The sequence below is a fragment of the Seriola aureovittata genome, chromosome 19 (genome assembly GCF_021018895.1).
Source record: "Seriola aureovittata isolate HTS-2021-v1 ecotype China chromosome 19, ASM2101889v1, whole genome shotgun sequence".
Taxonomy (NCBI): Eukaryota; Metazoa; Chordata; class Actinopteri; order Carangiformes; family Carangidae; genus Seriola; species Seriola aureovittata.
In genome coordinates, this window is record NC_079382.1 from 2,998,874 (window position 1) to 3,019,504 (window position 20,631).

Below are 20,631 nucleotides of genomic sequence, written 5' to 3' on the forward strand. Positions count from 1 at the left end.
GTATTTATAGATATAATATTTATTATGAATTATTAAAAAGCATCATATCTAATACTTATATACAGAAATAGTTAATGAGGCTTTGGGCACATCTCATAGAAGAATTGACCAATATTGATCGCTGTTGATGTAATTGATATGTAACTGTCAGATTGATGTGACTGACTTGTGCTTGCAGGAAGCCTGTGCAGTGTGAAACCTCAGCAAACCTGATGCACTGAAAATAAAATTTAAAAAAAGCAGTAAATCGTTTTTCAGAACATTTTGTGATCGTAGACCTTGACTTTGCTGCACTGAAAGAGACCTTTCTTGAAGCCAAACAAATCCACTTTTGTTTGGATCTGGCCTCTCTCTCTCTCTCTCTCTCTCTCTCTCTCTCTCCTCAGTATCCAGAGGGTTTCATCTCAGAAGCTTCCTGCACTGATGGAAGTTTAATATGAGTTTGCTGCCCTCTGATGGACATCTGGAGAAGTGCAGCTTCAGTTTCAGATGAGTCAATAGGAATATACAGGAAGGGCTAAATCAGACTACAAACACCATGAACATTATAGTATATGATACACTGTAGTTAATATAGTGTTTTACTTTGTCCACCCCATGTTTATTAGTTATGAATTATCAGAGAATCAATTAGAAATGAGAAAAAGGCCTAAACAATGCAAATCCAATGAATCATGGATCTGCCTTTTTCGTAGCAGATATGAGATGGTTGGTAATGTATGTCACTGGAGTAATTATAAACCATTTCAATTATTACCTTAATATGTATAAAAATTTTTAAATTGATTCATCCTAAATATTAATTTAATGGTTCATTAGAAACATGAGTAGTTCATTAAATGTGTCAGTTAATAATTTTATTTCCTCATTTTATCCTTAAATCTTAATACAAAAAATATTACTTAGTTATTCTATTCACTGGATTACAATAGTAGCAACATATTCCACTGCTCAATTAATTAGTCTCCTTTAAATGTTACAGCATTTACTCTCCAATATCTTATTTACAAAACAGACTTTACCATTTGTGAGGTGACATAAAGTTAAAACAAATGATAGTATATGTCATAACAGGCCGAATTAAACCAGTTAACTTCCTGTAGCACCAGACACAAAAAAACAAATGCATGTTTTATTCAAACAAAACTGAGTTTTCACCGTGGTTGGTCAAACATTAATATTATTTTTTATTTTGTTTTTTTTTTATCACAAATGATTAGGATACGTGTTTCATGTTTGCCATAAAAATGACTTTGTTATTTCTCACTGCAGATACAACAGGCACTTTGTATATGGACAATCTGACACAGCCTGTATGACATTTAAAACACACACACACACACACACACACACACACACACACACACACACAGAGGCTGCCTCGATCAGCTCTAATGCAAAGTTCTGGTTAAACATTGGCCCAAAGTTTGCCTTCCGCCTTCTGTTGTTTTTACACTAAAGGTCCAGCAATTGTTGCAGGCATTATTGACTTAGTAATTAAAGTATTTTAACGTGGGGATTCTGTAATCATTACATATGCCACCATCTGTCCCTGTGCCGCTGCATGAGCACCTGAAATGGATTTTTCCTCCTGAGTAGATAACGTATAAAAACCAATCAAGACGGGAGGAGGGAGGACGGCCACATCACCACCATTCATCCACAACAGTGTGACTCATGCCAACATGTATTTGTGTTTATTAGGTTTTAATTAAATATTCAACAGTGTTCGCAGTTTTAACCATTTCTGATATAATGTAGTCACCTCCCTGATACATGTACATTGAAAGGGTCAAAAAACCTGCAGTTATACTCTTCTTCTCTGTCTTTTTTACATTTCTCATCTGTACTATGTATCTGACCACAGGTTCCCAGCATGTGATCAATAACATGTATATTCTTTTTTTCTCTTTTTTGCATAATTCAATATCTTAAATATATACAAACTGTTTATAACAATATGGGGACAATTTATTGATTATCTTGAATCTTTGCTGAGTGCTTGAAAATGAGGATGCTGTAATGTACTGTACAAAGATAATGTAATACTATTCAGCATAATGTTACATAATTATTGCAGTTTTTTATGTGTAGACCTTTCATAAGTGTAATTGTTATATAAAGTTTGAAAAGGCTAATAAATATATTTATAAATAAAATAAAATAAAATGCTTCAGATGCTGCAAGAATAAAATGTTGTTGTTGTTGTTTGTTATTTTACAGAATAAATGTCTGAATTTTTTTGACATGTTTGTCTTTTTTAATTTTTGGATGCGTACATTATGACCTGTTATGTAATTATCTGTTTTTTCTGTTGTTAATTGTTGTTAAGCCCTTAAATAAATCAATGAATCAATCATAAATAATAATAATAATAAACATGAATCTTAAATGTGACTGCTATACAACATTATGCATATACTTTAAGTGTTTAGTATAATAAAACAACCTACAATAATCTCTTTCAAATTAAAAAAAATAATTCAGTCGCTGGCAGATAAAAGGTTTTTTTATTGAAATGTTCTGTCAGAAGAAAGTGACCAAACAAACTGTGATGTTTGAATCTGCTTTGATCTGGTGGTTTTATGACGTCCCATCTGGTCCAGGGCCGACAAACTTGAGAGGAGACATGTTTCCATGTTTTACCGACGTCAGCATGGTGTGATATTAAAAGCTTACTCACAGACATCATCTACCCCCCCCCCCTCCCTCCATTTATCTTTGTTGGTTCTCGTAACATTTTGTAAACACCATTATCTCAGTCATATCTCGCTCCATTGTGTCGCAGAGAAACCAAATAATTACAAATAAAAACCTCCCAACTTTGATCCCCGGTCTTCAATTGTGCTTCCGTCTGCAAGCTCAGCCATTAAAGACTCATGTGTTTAGTGGTTTGACATGAGGTCTTTGAATCGGAGCAGATAAAGATTCTATTGGGTTCTTTTATTGACTGAAAGTCAATCCGCTGCAGAGGCAGACAAAAGCAAGAACACAAGCTGTTCCCTGGTCCGTTCTGTTCAGTATCTCCATTATTGCAGTGAATAAAATAAAGAGCCAAATATGCAACCAGGTACATAATGTTAATAATCCATGTAGTCTTTGTGCAAATCCACTGCTGTTTTTCATAAGAGCAGCAGCCGCTACTGGAGGAGTTTGATCTACCTCTTTGGTCCAAACTAAAATATCTCATGTAATTTTACACAGACAGATATTCCCCACAGGATGAATCCAAATGACTTTCATGATTCTGACTTTGCATCCACCAACACCACGCAGTTGACATTTGTGGTTTTGAGAGTCATATCGTTTTAAGCATTGGGTGGATTTCCATGAGATTTGGTGCAGACATTCATATTCATATCCCCCAGAGGATGAACACGAACTGCTTTGATAATCCCCTGACTTTTCATTTGTCAGATACTTTAGTTTATGACCAAACATCTGAAAAACTGACATTCCCATCAGCCCCGCCTGCACTTTGTTGTGTAGTGCTAATTAGCAAACGATAACATGTCAACACGCAAAATTTTGAAGATGGTAAACTTTATACCTGCTAAACAGCAGCATGTTATAGCATTGCCATTGGGCTAATGTTAGCATTTAGCTCAAAGCACCACAAAACACTGGATTTGGCATAAAATGTGTGCATTGACATTAAGGCTACCATTAATTGTAATTTTTCCAATATCAATTAAAATGTTAATTGTTTAGCTTATATAAGAATAAAATTGTTACAAGTCTTTAAATGACTTGTTTTGTCCAACCAAAACTCCAAAGTTCAAAGACATTCAATTTCCAATGAAGTAAAACAGAGGAAACCAGTAAATCCTCACACTGGAGAAGGTGGAACCAGTAAATGTTCAGTACTCTTATGTAATAAGGTGCCTACACCTTTGCACTTTGAACCACGAGTCAGTAGTGAAGTGTACCCTGAGAACCAGCCCGAGACTCATCAGGACAAAAAGTTCAGAAACAAACCCTCAAAATGAAATTGCAAAAAGAATAGTTTTCATCCCCTGCAGCATTGCTTGGCTCTAAAGGCCTGTATATAAACAAGCTCTTAATGCAAGTTGAGCAGGTGTGGACCGCAGCGCCGTTAGATTGTTTTCCTCTTGTTGTGCAGTCAGTGAAAAGCATGGCGTATCACCTGTGAGGCTTTATTTACAAGAATCTGCACAGAGAAGAAATGGAAGCCCTCAGGCATCATGTAACAACAAAAGCACTTCTTTTTTTTTATCTCAAAACTGGAAAAATTACTATTTGAAAAATACAGTAGTGGATATAGAATAAATATCTGTATCAGAGCGACTGTTGTCAATTTGTATATTTTTAAAGTATCAGTCCATATTTTCATACAAATAAACATCTTTGCTTTGCTGCTCGACCTGGTACAATACAGTGGTGATAAAAACAACTGACAGGTGTCATGTAGGTCTTTCCCGGTTGAAACAATCTTTATAGCCTCCTTAGCTAAGGTTCATACTGTACCTCACAGTTCGGATGTTCTGGGTTTGAGTGTCCTCGTCACACGGCGTTCACCTCCCTCACTCCACTGTTATAAAGAGTTATAAAGTTGCTCTGATTCGACTCGAGCGGATGTTTGTGTTCTCAGAGTCATTGCACTCCTCCTGCGCCCATGAAGACGGTGTTGATGGGAGGCAGCGAGGACACCAGGTCCTGCACCTCTGAGGATGGCGTCACGCGCTGCTGAGACAACAGTGTTTCCTGCGGGGGGAACGGAGAGGGAACTCCAAACATGCAGGGAGCAGATCCCGACGGGGGAAGGGAATGATCTGAGGAGGAAACAACAGAAATATAAAATAAAATAATTTCAGTGTTTAATCTGTAACCATATACCTGTACAGGACAAGGAGGGGTTTTCATGCTTGAACTGTAACTTTATATCAAAGTTCAGTCAAAACAAGTTCCAGTTGGTATTGAAATTTATGTGGTTTATTGTGTCAGTTAAAATGAAGCATGAAACAAATAAACAATTATAAATTTAAAAAAAAAAATTGAATCGTGGAACTTTTTAGTGTTTAATTGAATTAAAAAAAAAAAAATCTAAATTTCCCAATACTGTTGCAGAAGTTATCATAAATGTGTCACACTTGCAGTTGCTTTGCTCTCAGTCTTAAGTCTGGAGACTGCGCTGCTCTTTCATCATGTGAACTCATTGAGTTGTTCTTTTCCTCTAATGTTTTGGCTCATTTTCTTGTCCTATGATGATCCTGACCAACCAGTCTGTCTTCCTTTGTTACTTACAGTAAACAGTACAGTAATGTCCTAATAATGTGTGGCAACGGTTTGTTCGAACACGTCCTTTGTTCAGACAGAGGCTTTGTAAGTCATCAACCTGTAGGAATGGTTTGCATTAACTTTCAAGGCTTCATTTACTTCCACTGCTGCAAGAAAGCTGGACATTAACCAGTTTCTTAATCCCTGAAAAAGGCTTTTCTGTTTTTCTATCAAAGTCACATGACTTTTCAGTTTTTGGTGACATGGATTTTTTTTTTTTTGTTTGTTTGTTTGCTCGTTTTCACCCTGGGCAGTTTACCACTTACCTTTTTACCACCTCAGCTTATTCACTTAAAGCAGAACTTTTAAGCAGTAGTGTAATTTTATGTGTGCAATTGGCTCGTATAATGTTCTTACATATAACATTTTGGAGTTTTTATTGCCAATACACCACTGAAATGTGTGGCTGAAATGTATGCAATTTTCCTGACTCCTTTGTGTTGCCAGTTTTAAAAGAAAACCACATACAAAGAAGCTTTTTATAAAATTACAACATGTAGCAAATTAAATAATTCTATAATCTGAAGATATTTTAAGAAAAATTTGGTCACCAATATATAAATAAACACACCAGCACGCATGCACGCACACACACACACGCACACACACGCACACACACACACACACACACACGCACACACACACGCACACACACACACACGCACACACACACACACACACACACAGTATGTGACCTGCTGACCTGCTCCAGGTTCAGCCTCTGTGAAGTAGGTTCCTGTAGTTTTCCTTCCTGGCTCGTCCAGGATGTTGAGCGGATCGTGAACTTCAGAGTACGTTGAAGGGAAGGGACGCAGACTGCTGACGCTGCTGATGACGGACACGTGCTGGTCGACCAGTGATGTCATCCGCTGGCTGTCCAGGTAACTGCTGTTGCCATAGTAACCTGACACAGGAGGAAAGTTTGGAAATGAGATCCTGTTTTCTGAGAATTGTGTTAATAATCTGGTACCGTTCGATTTAATGCCACAGTCTGAGACTTACCGCTGTGTCCTGTGGCAGAAAACGTCTGTCCCTGACACCCACCACTTGAGGGGTTCAGTCCTGCTCCCACAAAGCCGAACCCTTCAGCTGAGTCCAGAATCTGAGCGGCAGTCTGAACGTCCAGCCCCTGTTCAGTCTGAACCGGATCTGAACCTGAACTGTAGGTGGATGTGGGCCGGACTGCAGAGGCATAAGGTGTCAGGGAGCAGTTCGTGCTGCTGGATGAGTGATGGACTGATGAAGGAGGATGATGATGATGATGATTGTAGAACAAGTCTTTAGTCAGCTGCTGGTCATTAAACGAGGGGTACCGAGAGAGCTGGTAGGCCAGAGATGAAGCCTGAGACTGAACTGAGGCCAGACACTGATTTTGGGTCTGAGGTCTGAAATATAGAATTAAACAAATCTTCAGACATTATAAGAACAGGGGATATTTTACAATATGTCTACACGCTACAACACTCAATTAACAAATTGATATTTACCAATGACACCAACCAATGAGTTTTTTCTGCAGGTTGTTAAACTTTTTTCTTTCTTTTTTTTTAAATAAAGAACATTTTAATTTAAGTAATGTTTTGGGAATTTTATTCTAATATTTTGTATTTTAAAACTGTACTGCTTTCAAGACAAAAAAAGGAAGAATACAAACATTTAATTTGTGATATTTGGCTCAAATAGTGCATAAAAACTTAACTGCAAACATCAAAAATAATAATTTTGGAATATTATACTATATATTTTATTATATTATACTTTGGTTCAGCAATTAAGTTTTTGGTTTTTATGGCAAATTAAGGGAAATAACTTTCCAAGTTTTGTGTAAATCTAAACATGGGTATGAAACTTGAGGCCTTATGAAGCTGGTAAAATGTTAAAATATTAAAGTATGACACCAAGAGTCTAGTGGAGACTACGTACTTAATGAGGGTCCTTTTAAACACATTTACATGAGTCAAAAATTCAACTTTTCATGATTTACCATCGCATAGCAAAACAACACGCACCATCAAAGATAAAAAAGCAAAACAAGAAAAATAAGGAAAACAAAGGCCATAATCATCATCATAAATGTTTTGTATGTACAGAAAACCTTATCAAAAAGGTTATTTTATAATCCTATCAGGGCAAGAGCTATCCATTATCCTATACAATTATTATCTCTTCTGTCATCACTCCATATTGTTCATCATATCATAGACAGATGACACTGACTGAACTGCATCTTATTTGTCATTATTGTTCTTTGTTTTACAAATTCCCAGTAATGGCCCATAAGTGTCAGTAAAGCAGTCTGTGAATGAATATACAGTATAACATCATATAAAAGCTAACCTGAGTGCAGGCTGGTAGTTCGAGGTTGAGGAGCTGCTGGCTGGAGGGAAGTAACTAGAGCTGGTCTGAGGTAAGCAGTGATACAGGGTCTCCGGGTAGGAAGAGCAGGGGCTGGGCTGGGTCATTGCACTGAGAGAGGAGAGGCATGAGGAAGAGGAGGTGGAGCAGGTGGAGGAAGAACAGGAAGACGGCAGGAGTCTGCCCGCCATGGGCCCCTGGTTGATGACGGAGCCTCGGTGCACTAACGCTGCTGGAGAGATAGGGGGCGTCATGAGGGGCCCGCTGATCTGAGAGAAGTCCATCTGACCACCTGAGTGTGGGGGTGGAGAAACAGGGATTATACAGTCTAGAATAAACACACATGAGGAGATATTAAGTGAAAAATGTTGACATTACACGAGTGATTTTCTTTAAAGGAGCTAATTGTACGTTTTGCTATTGCTACATTGCTAACGTTAGCATTAACAGGTGTTTACTTACCAGTCTAGAAGAAACAATGTGAGTTCATTCCTTTTCTTGCCAAGAGCTGTCCCAAGCTATGAAAAACAACCCTTTTGTTTTGTTTTTATTTCTATCACTTCTTTTCTTCTAATGAAGTTAGCATGCTAACCAGCTAAAACTGTTCCAGGCTTAAAGCTAATGTTGGCTATGTAGTAATAGCAAAACTCACAAATAGCTCCTTTAAAGCTGCACTCATCAATGTTTTTGTATGAACAATGGGTTAAATGAGAATGTATGGCAAATGTTTTCAGTGCGGAAGCTCCAATAAACCCATTTTACACTACTTGACCAGCAGTCTGACAAAGCTAACAACTATCTGGTGAGCATAGTTGAGCTTGTATTAGCTAAAGAGACAGATGTTTTTCCTCAGGAGCAGTTTGAGACCAAAATCAGTGCTTAAAGAGATTCAATATTGGACTCCAAATGAATATTACATTGCTTGGTGTCTGCAGAATGTGTAAATAGGCAACTGTTTGCATGTTCACATGTTCACCATTATAACTTTGTCAGGTAACAGTAGGTCAGTGTTGTGTTTACAGCTTGTTTTTCTACCCTCAAATGGCCAAAAGCTCAGATATTGCTGCATCAACAATGTAAAATACTGGTAGACAAAGTTGTTCTGTTCATTTTCTTCTCAGATCAGAAGAAACACATGTGGTGCGTATTGAATACAACAACAAAGCATGTATTTTGTCATTTTCAGTTTGGAGGACTTATTGAACCATTCACTTATCAGACACTTGCTGCTACCAACGTGGAAAGTTGCCCAGTGCTGTGATAGCAACGATGATAAATGTCAAGCAGAATTTTTATATCAGTGTAGAAGAAGAAACACAATTTCAGGATGCTTTTTGTGCCTCAGGGAAAAAATGTGATGACTTATGTTTTACTTTGAAAATCATCCAAGTTGGTGACTGTGAGGTCAGTTATCATGAGTTGTTTAGTGGATCTAAGTAATAACATTCTGGAGAATAAAGTTTAAATTGATTATAATTCACGCTACTTCTTGTTCTTGATGTTTTATTTTGGTTGGATGTTTTATTTTTACAAAATGGTGGATTATTTTCTTTTCCTTTTACCTGAAACTGTGAAGCCAGCAGTATCTGTCCCCTGGTAGATGACCGTGCTTGTCTCCAGACTTTGCTGCTGATTGGTGGACAGAGACATATAGGCGTGTTCTACCAGAGACTCGTTCTTCACCGATTGGTCAGTGGCGGAGTTGGCCTTGTTGCGATTGGCAAGAAAGCAGGAACTAGGTGAAGCCATGAGCGCTAGTTTACTGGCATCTGAAAGTAAAAAGAGCAACATCACATCATTAACAACAACATCTGTTAAAAGTCATTAAACAAGGACTCGTTTTCGGCCATATTGGAACTATTTTCTGTTGATGCTGCTTTATTTTTGACCTGCATGACCTTCTGTATGTGGGACACTACTGTAATAATGGTGATAGTTAAACCTGGAATATCATCAATCACTTATACTCTGTAATATTAATAATTGTCTCTGATTATGTCTCTGATTAAAGTATGAGTTAAACGACCTTTAGGCCTCTTGGCATGAATTGAGTTTTGCTAGATGAATGTGAGTGGCTGCATTTCCCCAGGTGTTAGTCTGTTCCGATGGCGGATACCTGCATTTTTCATGTATTTGTCCAGCAGGTTCTGCAAGTCCTGCTCCTTGTCGTTGTTAAACTGAGTCTCCAGAGCCAACAGGATGTACTCGTCTAACAGCATCCTGATCAGATGGAAGGAACCTGCCGACGCCAAAACACAAAATGTGAAAAAGTTCATTGAGAAAGATTTGTACCTAACAACCTTTCTCGCATATCAAACCGGCTCAGTTCCCTGACTCCAGCTGAGCTCTCACTTGAGGATTCCTCTGTTTGACCTTTAGGATGGAGCTGCTCTTTGTTTGACCTGCAGGGTCAAAGGTTAAAAACCTTCTGTGTTTGAGCTTTACTGTGACTTCAGAGAGCGACCCAACAAATGGCCAGTGTTTATTCATGTTCACGCAGCCTGTGTGCATGTGTTTGAACAGAGAGCACGCGACCCTCAGATAAGACTTTGTTTAATCAAGGTGAGTCTGGCCATTACTATTTATGGCACTATTGTAGCAATCTGCTCCGAGCTGGCTTGTATTAGTCTTGTGTTTGTGTGTGTGTGGTCAACTCATCCTGTGGCCTGACTGATGGAGAAGAAATGAGCACAAGTTAATTAGCTAAACTACACTAATATCACAAATAATAATCCCCATGTTGTCATTATGCTCAGTATGTAGCTTTTATAAGTAGTTTTTCAATAGTGACTGATTAACTGTGGTTGAGGTGCACGCTGGTTAGACTACATTCCCCATAATCTCTGTCACATCTTCTCCCCTTTCCCTTGTATCTTTGACTTAAAGGGCATATATTGTGAAATGATGTTATGTTAAAAACGATTCAGCAGGTTTGCTTCTGTTCGTCTGGTAAGAAAACAAATGTTTTCCTGCCTTGTGCTGTAAAACATTTTCCTTCTGTGCTGTAAAGCAACACAGCAGCTTCCACAGTAAATGGTTGTAACCACCAGACATTTTAGTGATGATTATGCCAGTTTAAACCACTTTCATTTGTGAGGAAACTTTTACCAGAAACTGGCTGAATGCAAACGCTCCAAATCAGTGAGTGGCTGGAAATTGTCAGCCAGAGAGAACACATTGAAAAGGAACTGGGAAAAATGGTCAATTTATATGAGACACAACACAGACTAAATGAATGCCTAATTAAAATAGTTGTATGAAAATTAAAATATTATTTATTTTATTTTGTATTTGGTTGTGTATATGTGTTATTCTGTTTCGTTCTTAAAGTGCTGTTCTGTCTATATTCTTGTGAGAACTCTAAAAATTCAAGTGTGAAATATAAACCACTTTTATTTAAGTTTATGTGATGGGTTAATGATTTATTGGTGTCAAAATGCAAAGGTTTGGGTACCCAAAGTTTACCAAATGATGCAAAAAAAAAAGAGCAAAATAAATTAATTTTGCAAGTATACTGCTACATATATATATATATATTGTATCTTTATGACTTTATTATGAGTATTCCCTTTCTATTATGTGTCAAGTCCAACAAAGCAATGATTTCTAACTTTTCCAAAGATTAAAGTAGGGCTATACCATATAGGTCAAGTCAAGTCAACTGTATTTCTAAGGCACATTTAAACACACTTTGAGCTGACCACAGTGCTGTACAAAGGACAGAGTAAAATAAAAGAATGAAATAAGTAAAAACACATGGAAAGCATGCTTAATATACTATATACAGAAACATATAAACATGCTAACACAAAAAAGAAAACAACAAGGAGCAAATACACAATTATGAACATGGCAACACACTAAAAGGTTTGTGAGCCAAAAAAGGCCAGAGAATATAAACGTGTCTTTAGCCGAGATGTAAAAATAGAGATGGAGGTGTCAGAGTTCTGATTTCCTAGATCCCTGTCACCTTCAGAAACATTGTTTTTTCCACAATTAAAAAGTCCCAAACCAAACGATATTCAGTTTACAGTGAGAATAAACAGAGGAAGGCTGAAAATCCTCACATCTTAGAAGCTGAAGCTGTCTTATGGAGGAGGAATGGGTTCAATTTGCTAGTGAACCAGTTGGAAGGTTTTATATAAGTGTGAAGCTTTTCTTACCAAAGCTGGAGGCGTTGTTGAGTGTGAGGTTGTGCATCACTCTGGCACCAAAGAAACTCCACCTGAGCAGGAAATCCTGAGCTCGCTTCTTCACCGATCGGCCGCTCTGCTTCCCGGGCTTAGCGGAGAGAAAGAAAGGGCCGAAAATAAAAATAAAAAACTGCTTGGTTGCACAACAGGACATTTACAAGACCGTGCAGTGTGTCCACACAAAGTACGAGTACACAAAGAGGCAGGCGAGCAGCTGTTACCTTGATGACTTTATGCTCCACGACAGAGTCCAACCACTCGATGAAGGACTCCACTGTGGCGTTCTTCCTCAGCAGCTCCTTCAGCTCCTGAAAGACGGTGATGGAGTCATCTGGACAAAAGAAAGAAAAAGACCTCAGGTGGAGTCAAGTAGCTTCGTTATTCTCATTTATATTACAGCAAGAGGAACAGCTAATGTAACTATAAAAAAGCATGATGAATGCATCGTTTTAGAGTCAGGTCGGAGGTACAGATTTGCTGAAGTGAAGCAATATTGCATTTTTATTAAAATTCAAATACATTGATTTTCTTCCCAGTTATGATGATTGTTTTTGATGATTTCCATGATAATGATATGAGAAAATGCCAAATAGTCACTCAGAAGTTCTCTTACACTCAGAGTAGATGTCTGGGTCTTGGTCTCCTGTAGCGTTTATGCTGAGCAGAGGCTGTGAGCTGATGCTGCTGAGATCCACATTATCGATATCCAGCACCATGCTGGTCACCACGGCCTGGTCAAACAGCGCCGGACGGGCTATCTGGAAAAAACAGGCAATTATTCATTCAATCATTATTCTGTTTGTGCTACAACTGACATCATTTCTTCCTCAGTAAATGTTGGTACCTGTGCCAGGTGCAGGAACGAGGTCTGTCTCTTCAGGGAGGAGACAAAGCGGCGCGCAATAGGCAGTTTCTTGGCTGCAAGGCATTCTGGGAGGTTTTCCAGGGAGGAGGCCAGCCAGTGCTCCCAGTGTTTGGCAAAGTTGCGGATATCTGCCAACAGACTGGTGAGACAACATTCACACGGATTAGATGTCCCTCAAATCGTATCATTGTAGTTACACTGCAACCAAACGTGTTTATGACCACATGACTACAACATTAAGATCCAGGCTTCTACAAACTACCTTCTACAAAAATTCCTTCCAGCCTGTTTATCTTTTTTTCCAGGACAGGAAAGGATTTTATGGGAAATGAGGTTCAGTTTTCATTAAGCACCAGATATTTTGGATACCAGCGGTGTCACAAACAGCCTCAGATCGTCTAGAATCTAGAGAAATTCATGCTTTTATCTCCTCTCCTCTGGACTACTGCAGCTCTCTTTATACATGTCTGAGCCTACAGAGTTTACATACATGACAGCTTGTCCAAAAGGCAGCAGCCAGACTTCTTTCCAAAACCAAAAAAAGAGAGCATATTACTCCTATTCCAGCGTCTCTTCATTTACTTCCAGTAAAGTTTAGAATTGATTTTAAGATTTTATTGATGACTTTTAGGACTCACCTCTGGACGTGCACCTGAGTACATCTCAGACTGACACCTTGTGTGGCCTGTCACAACCTGAGGTCCTCAGCCAAAGCTCTATTAGCCACTCCACAATCTCGGCTGAGGACTGAGGGTGACACTGCCTTCTCTGTTCGGGCCCCCGCTCTCTGGAACAACCTCTCTGAGGAGATTAGATCGACGAGCTCTTTAGCCTCTTCTAAATCCCTTTTAAAGACAGTTTTATAGCTGTGTTTTCTCTGGGCTTGGGGTCTGGATCTACTAATGTTTTAAATATATTATTATATTAAGTAATCGTCCTGTTTCTTATCAATTACTTTAATTATTTTAGACTGTTTTATCTCATTTTTACTGAACCTCATTTGCCTCATTGTCACTTTTCTCTCCCCCAAATGTTGTAAAACCTTTAAATTTGTTTTTTAATCATTCATTTTTTAGTGTTCGTACTTGATTTGATCTTGTCTTGTAAAGCACTTTGTAACTGTGTTTTGAAAGGTGCTATATAAATAAAGTTTATCATCGTTACTATTATTCTTATTATTATTATTATCATGAACATCACAGCTGATTTGATGATGACGCATCAAATGAACATGAGGTGAAGTTGAAGTAACAAACCTTTCAGGCATCTCCTGCATCGTAGCAGGAATCAGAACATCTGTTAAAACCTGAGGAAATAAAGGATTCATCAGTAAAACAGAGCAATACACTGCTAATCATAACAGTACAAACACATACAGGCTCCAAGGCACCAGTACATTAAAATAGATATCATTGTAATCATGATGGTTGTAATTATCTCTTGAGCCTGTTGAGCTGTTTATCTTTCCCTCTTGTCGTAGAAACTCTTACTGTGTGTTTGAGAGTTGCTAGTTCTGAAGAATTAAAGACTCTGGGTGATGAATCAAATCTATTCCGAAGAGAAGGACACAACATCATTCTTCAGCTGTTCTCTTCCTTCAAAATGCCTGCTTCTAAGGTCAAGAACATTTCATTAGGATGGATTGGGATTAAACCAGGGCCCTTTCATTTCTAAGAAAAAGTCTCCAGTTACTAGGACACACAGCTGGCCGATCACTCCCTGTGTTTTTTTTTTAAATGAAGTTAGTTTGGATAAATACTATGAACAATATTAGCTTCTGACTCAAAGACTATTTTCAAGTGCAGCTCAGAATTATAAATAAATGGACATAAATGAACAATTGAGCAAAACTGAAGAAGATTTAAGTGCAAAAGAACAATTAAAATACACACATCTTTCTGGTTTGTATTAATTATGAGCATATCAAAACATTCATTGAATTTGCTTGCGGGAAAACCTGATACTTTATTTGAGTTTGAGACACTTTTTGCACCTGCACACTGTAGTAATAAAACAGTATCTAATATCAACCTTATAGAGAATGGAGTCGCAGACGCAGAAGATGTCGACTATAACAGGGTTTTCCAGCAGCGGCAGCAGGTGGTCGGGCATTCCCTGCCAGAAGTGGAGCAGAAAATTCTGGATCTGAAACAAAAAATATTTGAAGAGCTGCGTCAGTGTGAGTCTGATGGTGAACTGTTTTTATTTTCAATTATCACCTTAATTATCACCTCCTCAAAGTTGACGTTAATGGCGTTGTCCAGGATGCACTGGCAGTGTGTTTTATACATCATGATCAGAGTGTCCACCTGCCAAAGGACAATGAAGATCTGATGTGAAATTAATTCAAAAACAGAAAAAAAAAGCTACTGGAAATGCAGAAGATAGACTGAATAGTATGAATAGAATTTATAGTAAATATACAATCACCAACCTTTTCCCTGGAGATGTTTCCCTGCAGCAGAAGGTGCTGAGCACTGGGGAAGTCCGGGAGCAAAGTTCCAGTTTTGGAGCTCAGAGAGTATTTCCTGGTGAAACCTCCCTGAAACATACAATCTGTGTTAGACACTTGCTGTTGACTTGATCCTGATAAAATGCCGAAAATTGTTTTTATTTCAGTAAATTTAACTATAATCACTTGTTTTACCTCATTCTTGAGCTTACTCCCTGAAAATCTGTGATCAAAGAGAAACAGATTTGATCACGATCAAATGTTTCATCAGCAGGGATTTAAAATGTAAATATACGGTGTTTGGGCAATGAAATCTTCAAAACACACACACACACACACACACACACACACACACACACACACACACACACACACACACACACACACACACACACACACACACACACCCGCACACACGCTGTATATAGAAAGAAATAATTATTTTCATGGTAATAAATGTTGACTTGAATTTTACATTTGTAGTTTTGTTTAATTAGTGTCATGTATTTCCAGAGTCTTTCTCTCATGAATACTCAAACTGCAGCAGAGACTTTAAAGAACAAAACATCAACATAAAACAGACAACATATAACCAGTGTGCACTAATGATGGACACACAAACAGTGAAATACCAAACATGGACAAACAGTATAATATGCAAACAGGAAGAATAGGAAAAGAAGAAGAAGAATAGGAAGAAGGAGAATGGGAAACAGAAGAATGGGAAAAGGAAGAGGAAGAACAAGAAGAAAAGAAAGAGGAAGAACAAGAATAGGAAGAAAAATAACAAGAAGAACAAGAATAGGAAGTAGAAGAATAGGAAGAGGAGGGAGAAGGAGAAAGAGAGGGAGGAAGAAGAAGGAGGAGGAGAAGCAGAAGGAGGAGGAGGAGAGAGAAGGCAGAGGAAGAAGAAGAAGAAGAAGAAGAAAAGACTGGATTACATCATGTTAAATGTCACCTGGTCAAACCTTTCCCAGAATACACAGAGTGATAGTAGGCGCTGCTTTCTTTGATGCCAATTCCATAGTAATGATATCTGTTAAAAATTGGAGCTGTAAGCTGCATGACAACCGTTTGCAAAAATCCAAAATATGAACATGTGGAAAAAGACTGAAAGTTAAATTGAGTATTTACTTGGAGTGTCCTCTGGTGCCCAGTCTTCTCGTCGTCAGAAGAGGAAACTTCTGTCGGATCGTCTGAGGAAAAACAGGAGGCACAAAGTTCTGGTTAATTCAGCTCTACCTGAAAATCTCAAAGAGGAAACTATTATTTTATATCTTTTCTTCTTTTTTTAGGGGGGGGTATCTGCAGAGGCATATATGGAATAAACTTTCATATACTAAATCAAAGATGCATAACCAGTTGTTTCCAACACAACTACCAAGATCATTGTACTTGTAACTGAGCAGTATAAAGAAACGTGTCGTGTAGGATTAGGGTTCTGCAAATAGATGCCTGTTTCCTGATTTTATGGAAGGCATTTTGGACAGTGAAGACGTTTTCTGGCTCTGCACGGAAACACACACACACACACACACACACCTTTCCAAATGTTGCAGCACAGGCCGGCTCTAGTTTCTCTTTCCTGCAGAAGTCCAGATAGTGGGCATAGAGGATACATCGAGGCAGACACACTCCTTCACACACTATGTAATTCTCCTCCAGCCTGTGGACACATCAGTGAGAAAGCACCTCATCCTCACAACAATGTATGAGATGTCCACTGAATACAGTTAATGCAAACAGTCACAGTCTAGCTCTACAATAGAGATAAAATAGAGGAATCTATAGGAATAGCCAATAATTGTTAGAAGTCCAAAAGAGGAGGAAGATGTCACTCCTGGTTGTTATTATTGTTTGGTTTAAGAAACAGTAGCTACTAGGAAAGATCACTCTGTAGAAATGCTCCATTACAAGTAAAAGCATTCAAAAAATATGTAAGTATATTCAGCAAAATTTACTCAAACTATAAAAGTTAAAGTTCCCACTGTACAGGCTGAATCGCTCTGTCACGATTGTGTTGTTATACATGATACCAATGGATAATTATTACTGATGCATTAATATGTAAACTGCATTTTAATGTTGTAGGTGGAGCTGATTGAAGCTATTTCATACACTACTGTATGATATTTAAAATGCTCATCATAGAGTTTTAAAATCTGAACTGGAGAAGTAACTACAGCTGTTAAACAAATGCAGTGCAGTAAGAAATACAACTTTCAGTAGCAGTAGAAAATGTACTTGAGTAAACTGTACCATGTAAGTGTGGATTTGCAGATGCAGTGTGTGTAGACTGCCTGCAGTGCTCTTACCACTGCAGAGTGAGCTGCGTCTGTTTCTTCTTGTCTTTGATGATCTGACTGATGGTCTTCCTGGACGAGGAGATGCTCTGTTTGATGGTCAGGTCTGCGTTAAAGTCCACCAGGTCCTGGTCTTCTTCAGAGGATGGAGTCTCATTACTGTCCTCGGCTTCTGAGAAAACATAGAGACAAATAAAGACATATGCGTTTTTCATCTTCAATTTCAATATTCATTTCAATATGCTTGTTTCCGATCAATTAATGTTTAAGAAAAATGGCACAAAACCTGAGATTTCACACTGGAAAAAACACAATCTAGTTCTTTCTATACTTTGACTTTTTTTCAACATGGTTTACGCAGATACTGCTCCTTCCATCACTGTCTAAGACAGAGGGGAAAAAAGGAAAATATGCCTAAAAATGTGCTGTAAAATGCCTCGCTGTATGATTATGTGATTAAATGAAGTAGTTCAGTGTCCTTTCGCTTATTCTTCTCTGATTTAAAACATACTGCATGTGAAACCTTGAAAACTTGAATAAATACAGCGCACTGTCTGGTGCTTCCTGTGCATCGGACGCTACGCCGCATTGATTTTTCCTCACAAATGGAACATTTTACATTTCATTTTCAGATTTATTTCAGTTTGAGCATTTCCTCTTTGCTTTCAGTGTCTCCAGCAACCTCACATGCCTCAAGGTTTTTATTTGTTAATCCAAGCATTTGCTCTGATGAGACTGAGGAAGAAGAAGAAGAAAAAGAAGAAGAATAAGAAGAAGAAGAAGAAGTAGAAGAAGAAAGATTAAATGAATTTTAAGTCATCTTCTTCTCACTCCTAGAGGACAGTGTCCAAAGCCGAGCTGTTTTTGTGCATATCTGACCTTGAGAAAGTGATTTGTGCTTTCATAAATCACTTCACTTAGATTGCTACTGGTGTGCCTGTGGAGTGAACAATGCACTGTGGGACCAAAGTTAAAGGAATCAAATAATGGTCCATTATTTTCTGAAGGGTGCCAGAACAGCTATTCAAAGACGTGTACTGTACTGTAACTCCATTTCCACTTGGTATTGACAAAATAACAAGAATGTCTTAATTGCTTTTTCAGTCTAACAGAGTTTTTTCTAGAGAATGTTTCTCCCAGCGAAACTGGAATAAAGGAAACTCCACAAACCTGAACACTTATTAATGTCATGTTACAATTATAAAACCTACAAAAATACAGTAACTAATCATCTAACAAGCCAAAATGATTAGGGTAAATGTAAAAATACATGTTATAACATTTTATCTTATTTTACTTATTGGTAACATTTTGTGTTTACAAATGCAATAAGATGCTTCAAGACCTCACAGACCCTCAGTGCATCCACCACACAGTGTAATATCACCTGAAAGTTTTCGAAGTAGTGGAGCTGACAGCCACAGAAAACACGAGTTTGTAAATTTACTATTTAAAACTACAAAAACATACAAAAATGTATGTGAATCATGGCAGCTTAACAATATTTTTGCATATTTTTCAAAACATAGTTGGGCAATTTCCAAAATTATCAGCATCTAATATTCGTTTTCAGAAGATTTAGAGAGAAATAAAATAAAAAAAAATGAATTGCTGTTCGAAATGATGGAAAAACAGTATCACTGAATCAACGGGTTACAGAATACACTCAACTACTTTATTCCTGATACTGCTCCAGAGCTACCGGAGCTATAAGTATATAAATGCATTAAAGAAAAATGCAGTAAAAGTACAATATTCTAAGTCTTTGGAGCAAATGAATATGGAAAAGTTTCACATCTCACAGCTGGAACATTTTGGTGAAATGTTCCCTGATTTCACTATTTAAAAAACAGCCCTTTGTGATGTTGATGTTGTTACTGCCTAAATACATAGTATATGAGATATTTAATAAATCTAAAATTAAGAATATTGAGTATATGCTCATTGCTTTTAGCACGCCTTTCAAAATCTTTGATTGATGACTGTGAAAAGTAGAAGAATTCTATATTTGCCATGTGTATTTTATTCATCTTAGTGTGGCAAAATTTATGAAACAGTTCAAATTTTAGTGCAAACCAACCAACGTCTGCAGAGGATTTATTTTAAGCCACCAAAAATATTTTTAACTCCACATTTTACACATATGCTGGATGTAAAGCTGCATTTCATAACACCACTGACAGACCGAATTTGTTTCATTCATTTGAATCTTCTCTGTTTACTGATTGCTTTCATTTTAGTTTTTAGGGGGAAAAATTGAATGTTATCTTGCTGTCACTTCTATGAAGCCTGTAGCTGTAGCACCACCATGTGGTTGATTAGTGTCACTTTTTATACCTGAGCAAATCTGGAACCTGTCCACAGAAAAACATTCAGATTTAAAGACTGAATGGAAATTATATCAAGAAAACAGGAGAAAACAAAGGAGATGACATATAAGGGATCATAACAATATAAAACAAAATCTGAGCCCTATTTTTCTGAAACTGAGTGTGGTTGCTACGTTACCTGATTTAATCCCAGCATCATCTTCCTGAGGAAAATGTGTCTGCCCATTGAAATCTCTGTGTGTTTCCTCTGGTGAGCTGCACAAAGTCTTGGTTAAAGAGTGAATGAGAAACACTCCATCTCTGCCTGAACTCTCACTGCTGCGCTTCATCGGCATCGTGGACGTCAGATTTTAAAACTCAACCGCAGACAAAGAAGAAGAAGAAGAAAAGTGAAGTCAGTCTGCTGTGAAATTTAAAAAAAAAAAAAAAAGAAAAAAGAAAAAAGTCCACTGCAGACCATTTGTCCTTAAAGACTGTGAACCCCACTCTGCACACACACATGAATCCTCAAACACTGTTTGCCAATCCTTCCATCACACAAGTCCAGGAAAAGATCACTAACACCAGCTCTAGCATTTTGGTCAGTTTCTACCAGCCACATACAAAAATGGAAAAACTCTCTGTGCTGTTGATAGACCTGACAGAGCCACCTCAGACTATAAAGCTGTGCTGTGGGAAGGCAGAGCTAATGAAGCCGTGGATGCATTCATCATATTTACAGAAGACTGGAGCTAATCCAAGTTATTAATGATTAACAGAAAAACCCTCATCCATCTGTCCATCCATCCATCCTGCCTCCCACAGTCAGCTGGCCCTTTATTTAAACTTATATACA

The 20,631-nt window shown here is 37.8% G+C and overlaps 1 protein-coding gene across 2 annotated transcripts; it reads right to left on the bottom strand.

Annotated features, from left to right (window-relative positions):
• Positions 1-2,509: 2,509 nt before the first annotated feature.
• Positions 2,510-20,516, bottom strand: rfx6 (regulatory factor X, 6). Of its 2 annotated transcripts, XR_008830423.1 has the most exons (21): positions 19,975-20,516; positions 17,479-17,638; positions 16,706-16,829; positions 16,298-16,359; positions 16,122-16,199; positions 15,359-15,386; positions 15,146-15,253; positions 14,943-15,020; positions 14,743-14,856; positions 13,968-14,017; positions 12,691-12,850; positions 12,460-12,604; positions 12,068-12,177; positions 11,817-11,934; positions 9,770-9,892; positions 9,216-9,422; positions 7,636-7,945; positions 6,301-6,683; positions 6,002-6,202; positions 4,489-4,793; positions 2,510-4,171 (listed from the first exon to the last, which is right to left on the bottom strand). XR_008830423.1 is itself a non-coding variant. In XM_056404678.1 (20 exons), the coding sequence occupies exons 1-20, from the start codon at positions 20,129-20,131 to the stop codon at positions 4,615-4,617; spliced, it is 2,895 nt and encodes a 964-aa protein (XP_056260653.1). In that variant the 5' UTR covers positions 20,132-20,516; the 3' UTR covers positions 4,178-4,614. The 2 variants fall into 2 exon arrangements, 1 of the variants encoding a protein (XP_056260653.1); XM_056404678.1 differs by lacking the exon at positions 2,510-4,171 and having other exon boundaries at positions 4,178-4,793.
• Positions 20,517-20,631: the final 115 nt, after the last annotated feature.

What these genes read in the sequence shown, in the direction of transcription:
- rfx6 (XM_056404678.1), bottom strand. Translation starts at nt 20,131, where the DNA reads ATGCCGATGAAGCGCAGCAGTGAGAGTTCAGGCAGAGATGGAGTGTTT. An exon ending in GAAACATCTCCAGGGAAAAG is followed by an intron (nt 15,021 to 15,145) that starts GTTGGTGATTGT and finishes GTCCTTTGGCAG; the next exon opens with GTGGACACTCTGATCATGAT. An exon ending in TGGAGCATAAAGTCATCAAG is followed by an intron (nt 11,935 to 12,067) that starts GTAACAGCTGCT and finishes CTCTCCGCTAAG; the next exon opens with CCCGGGAAGCAGAGCGGCCG.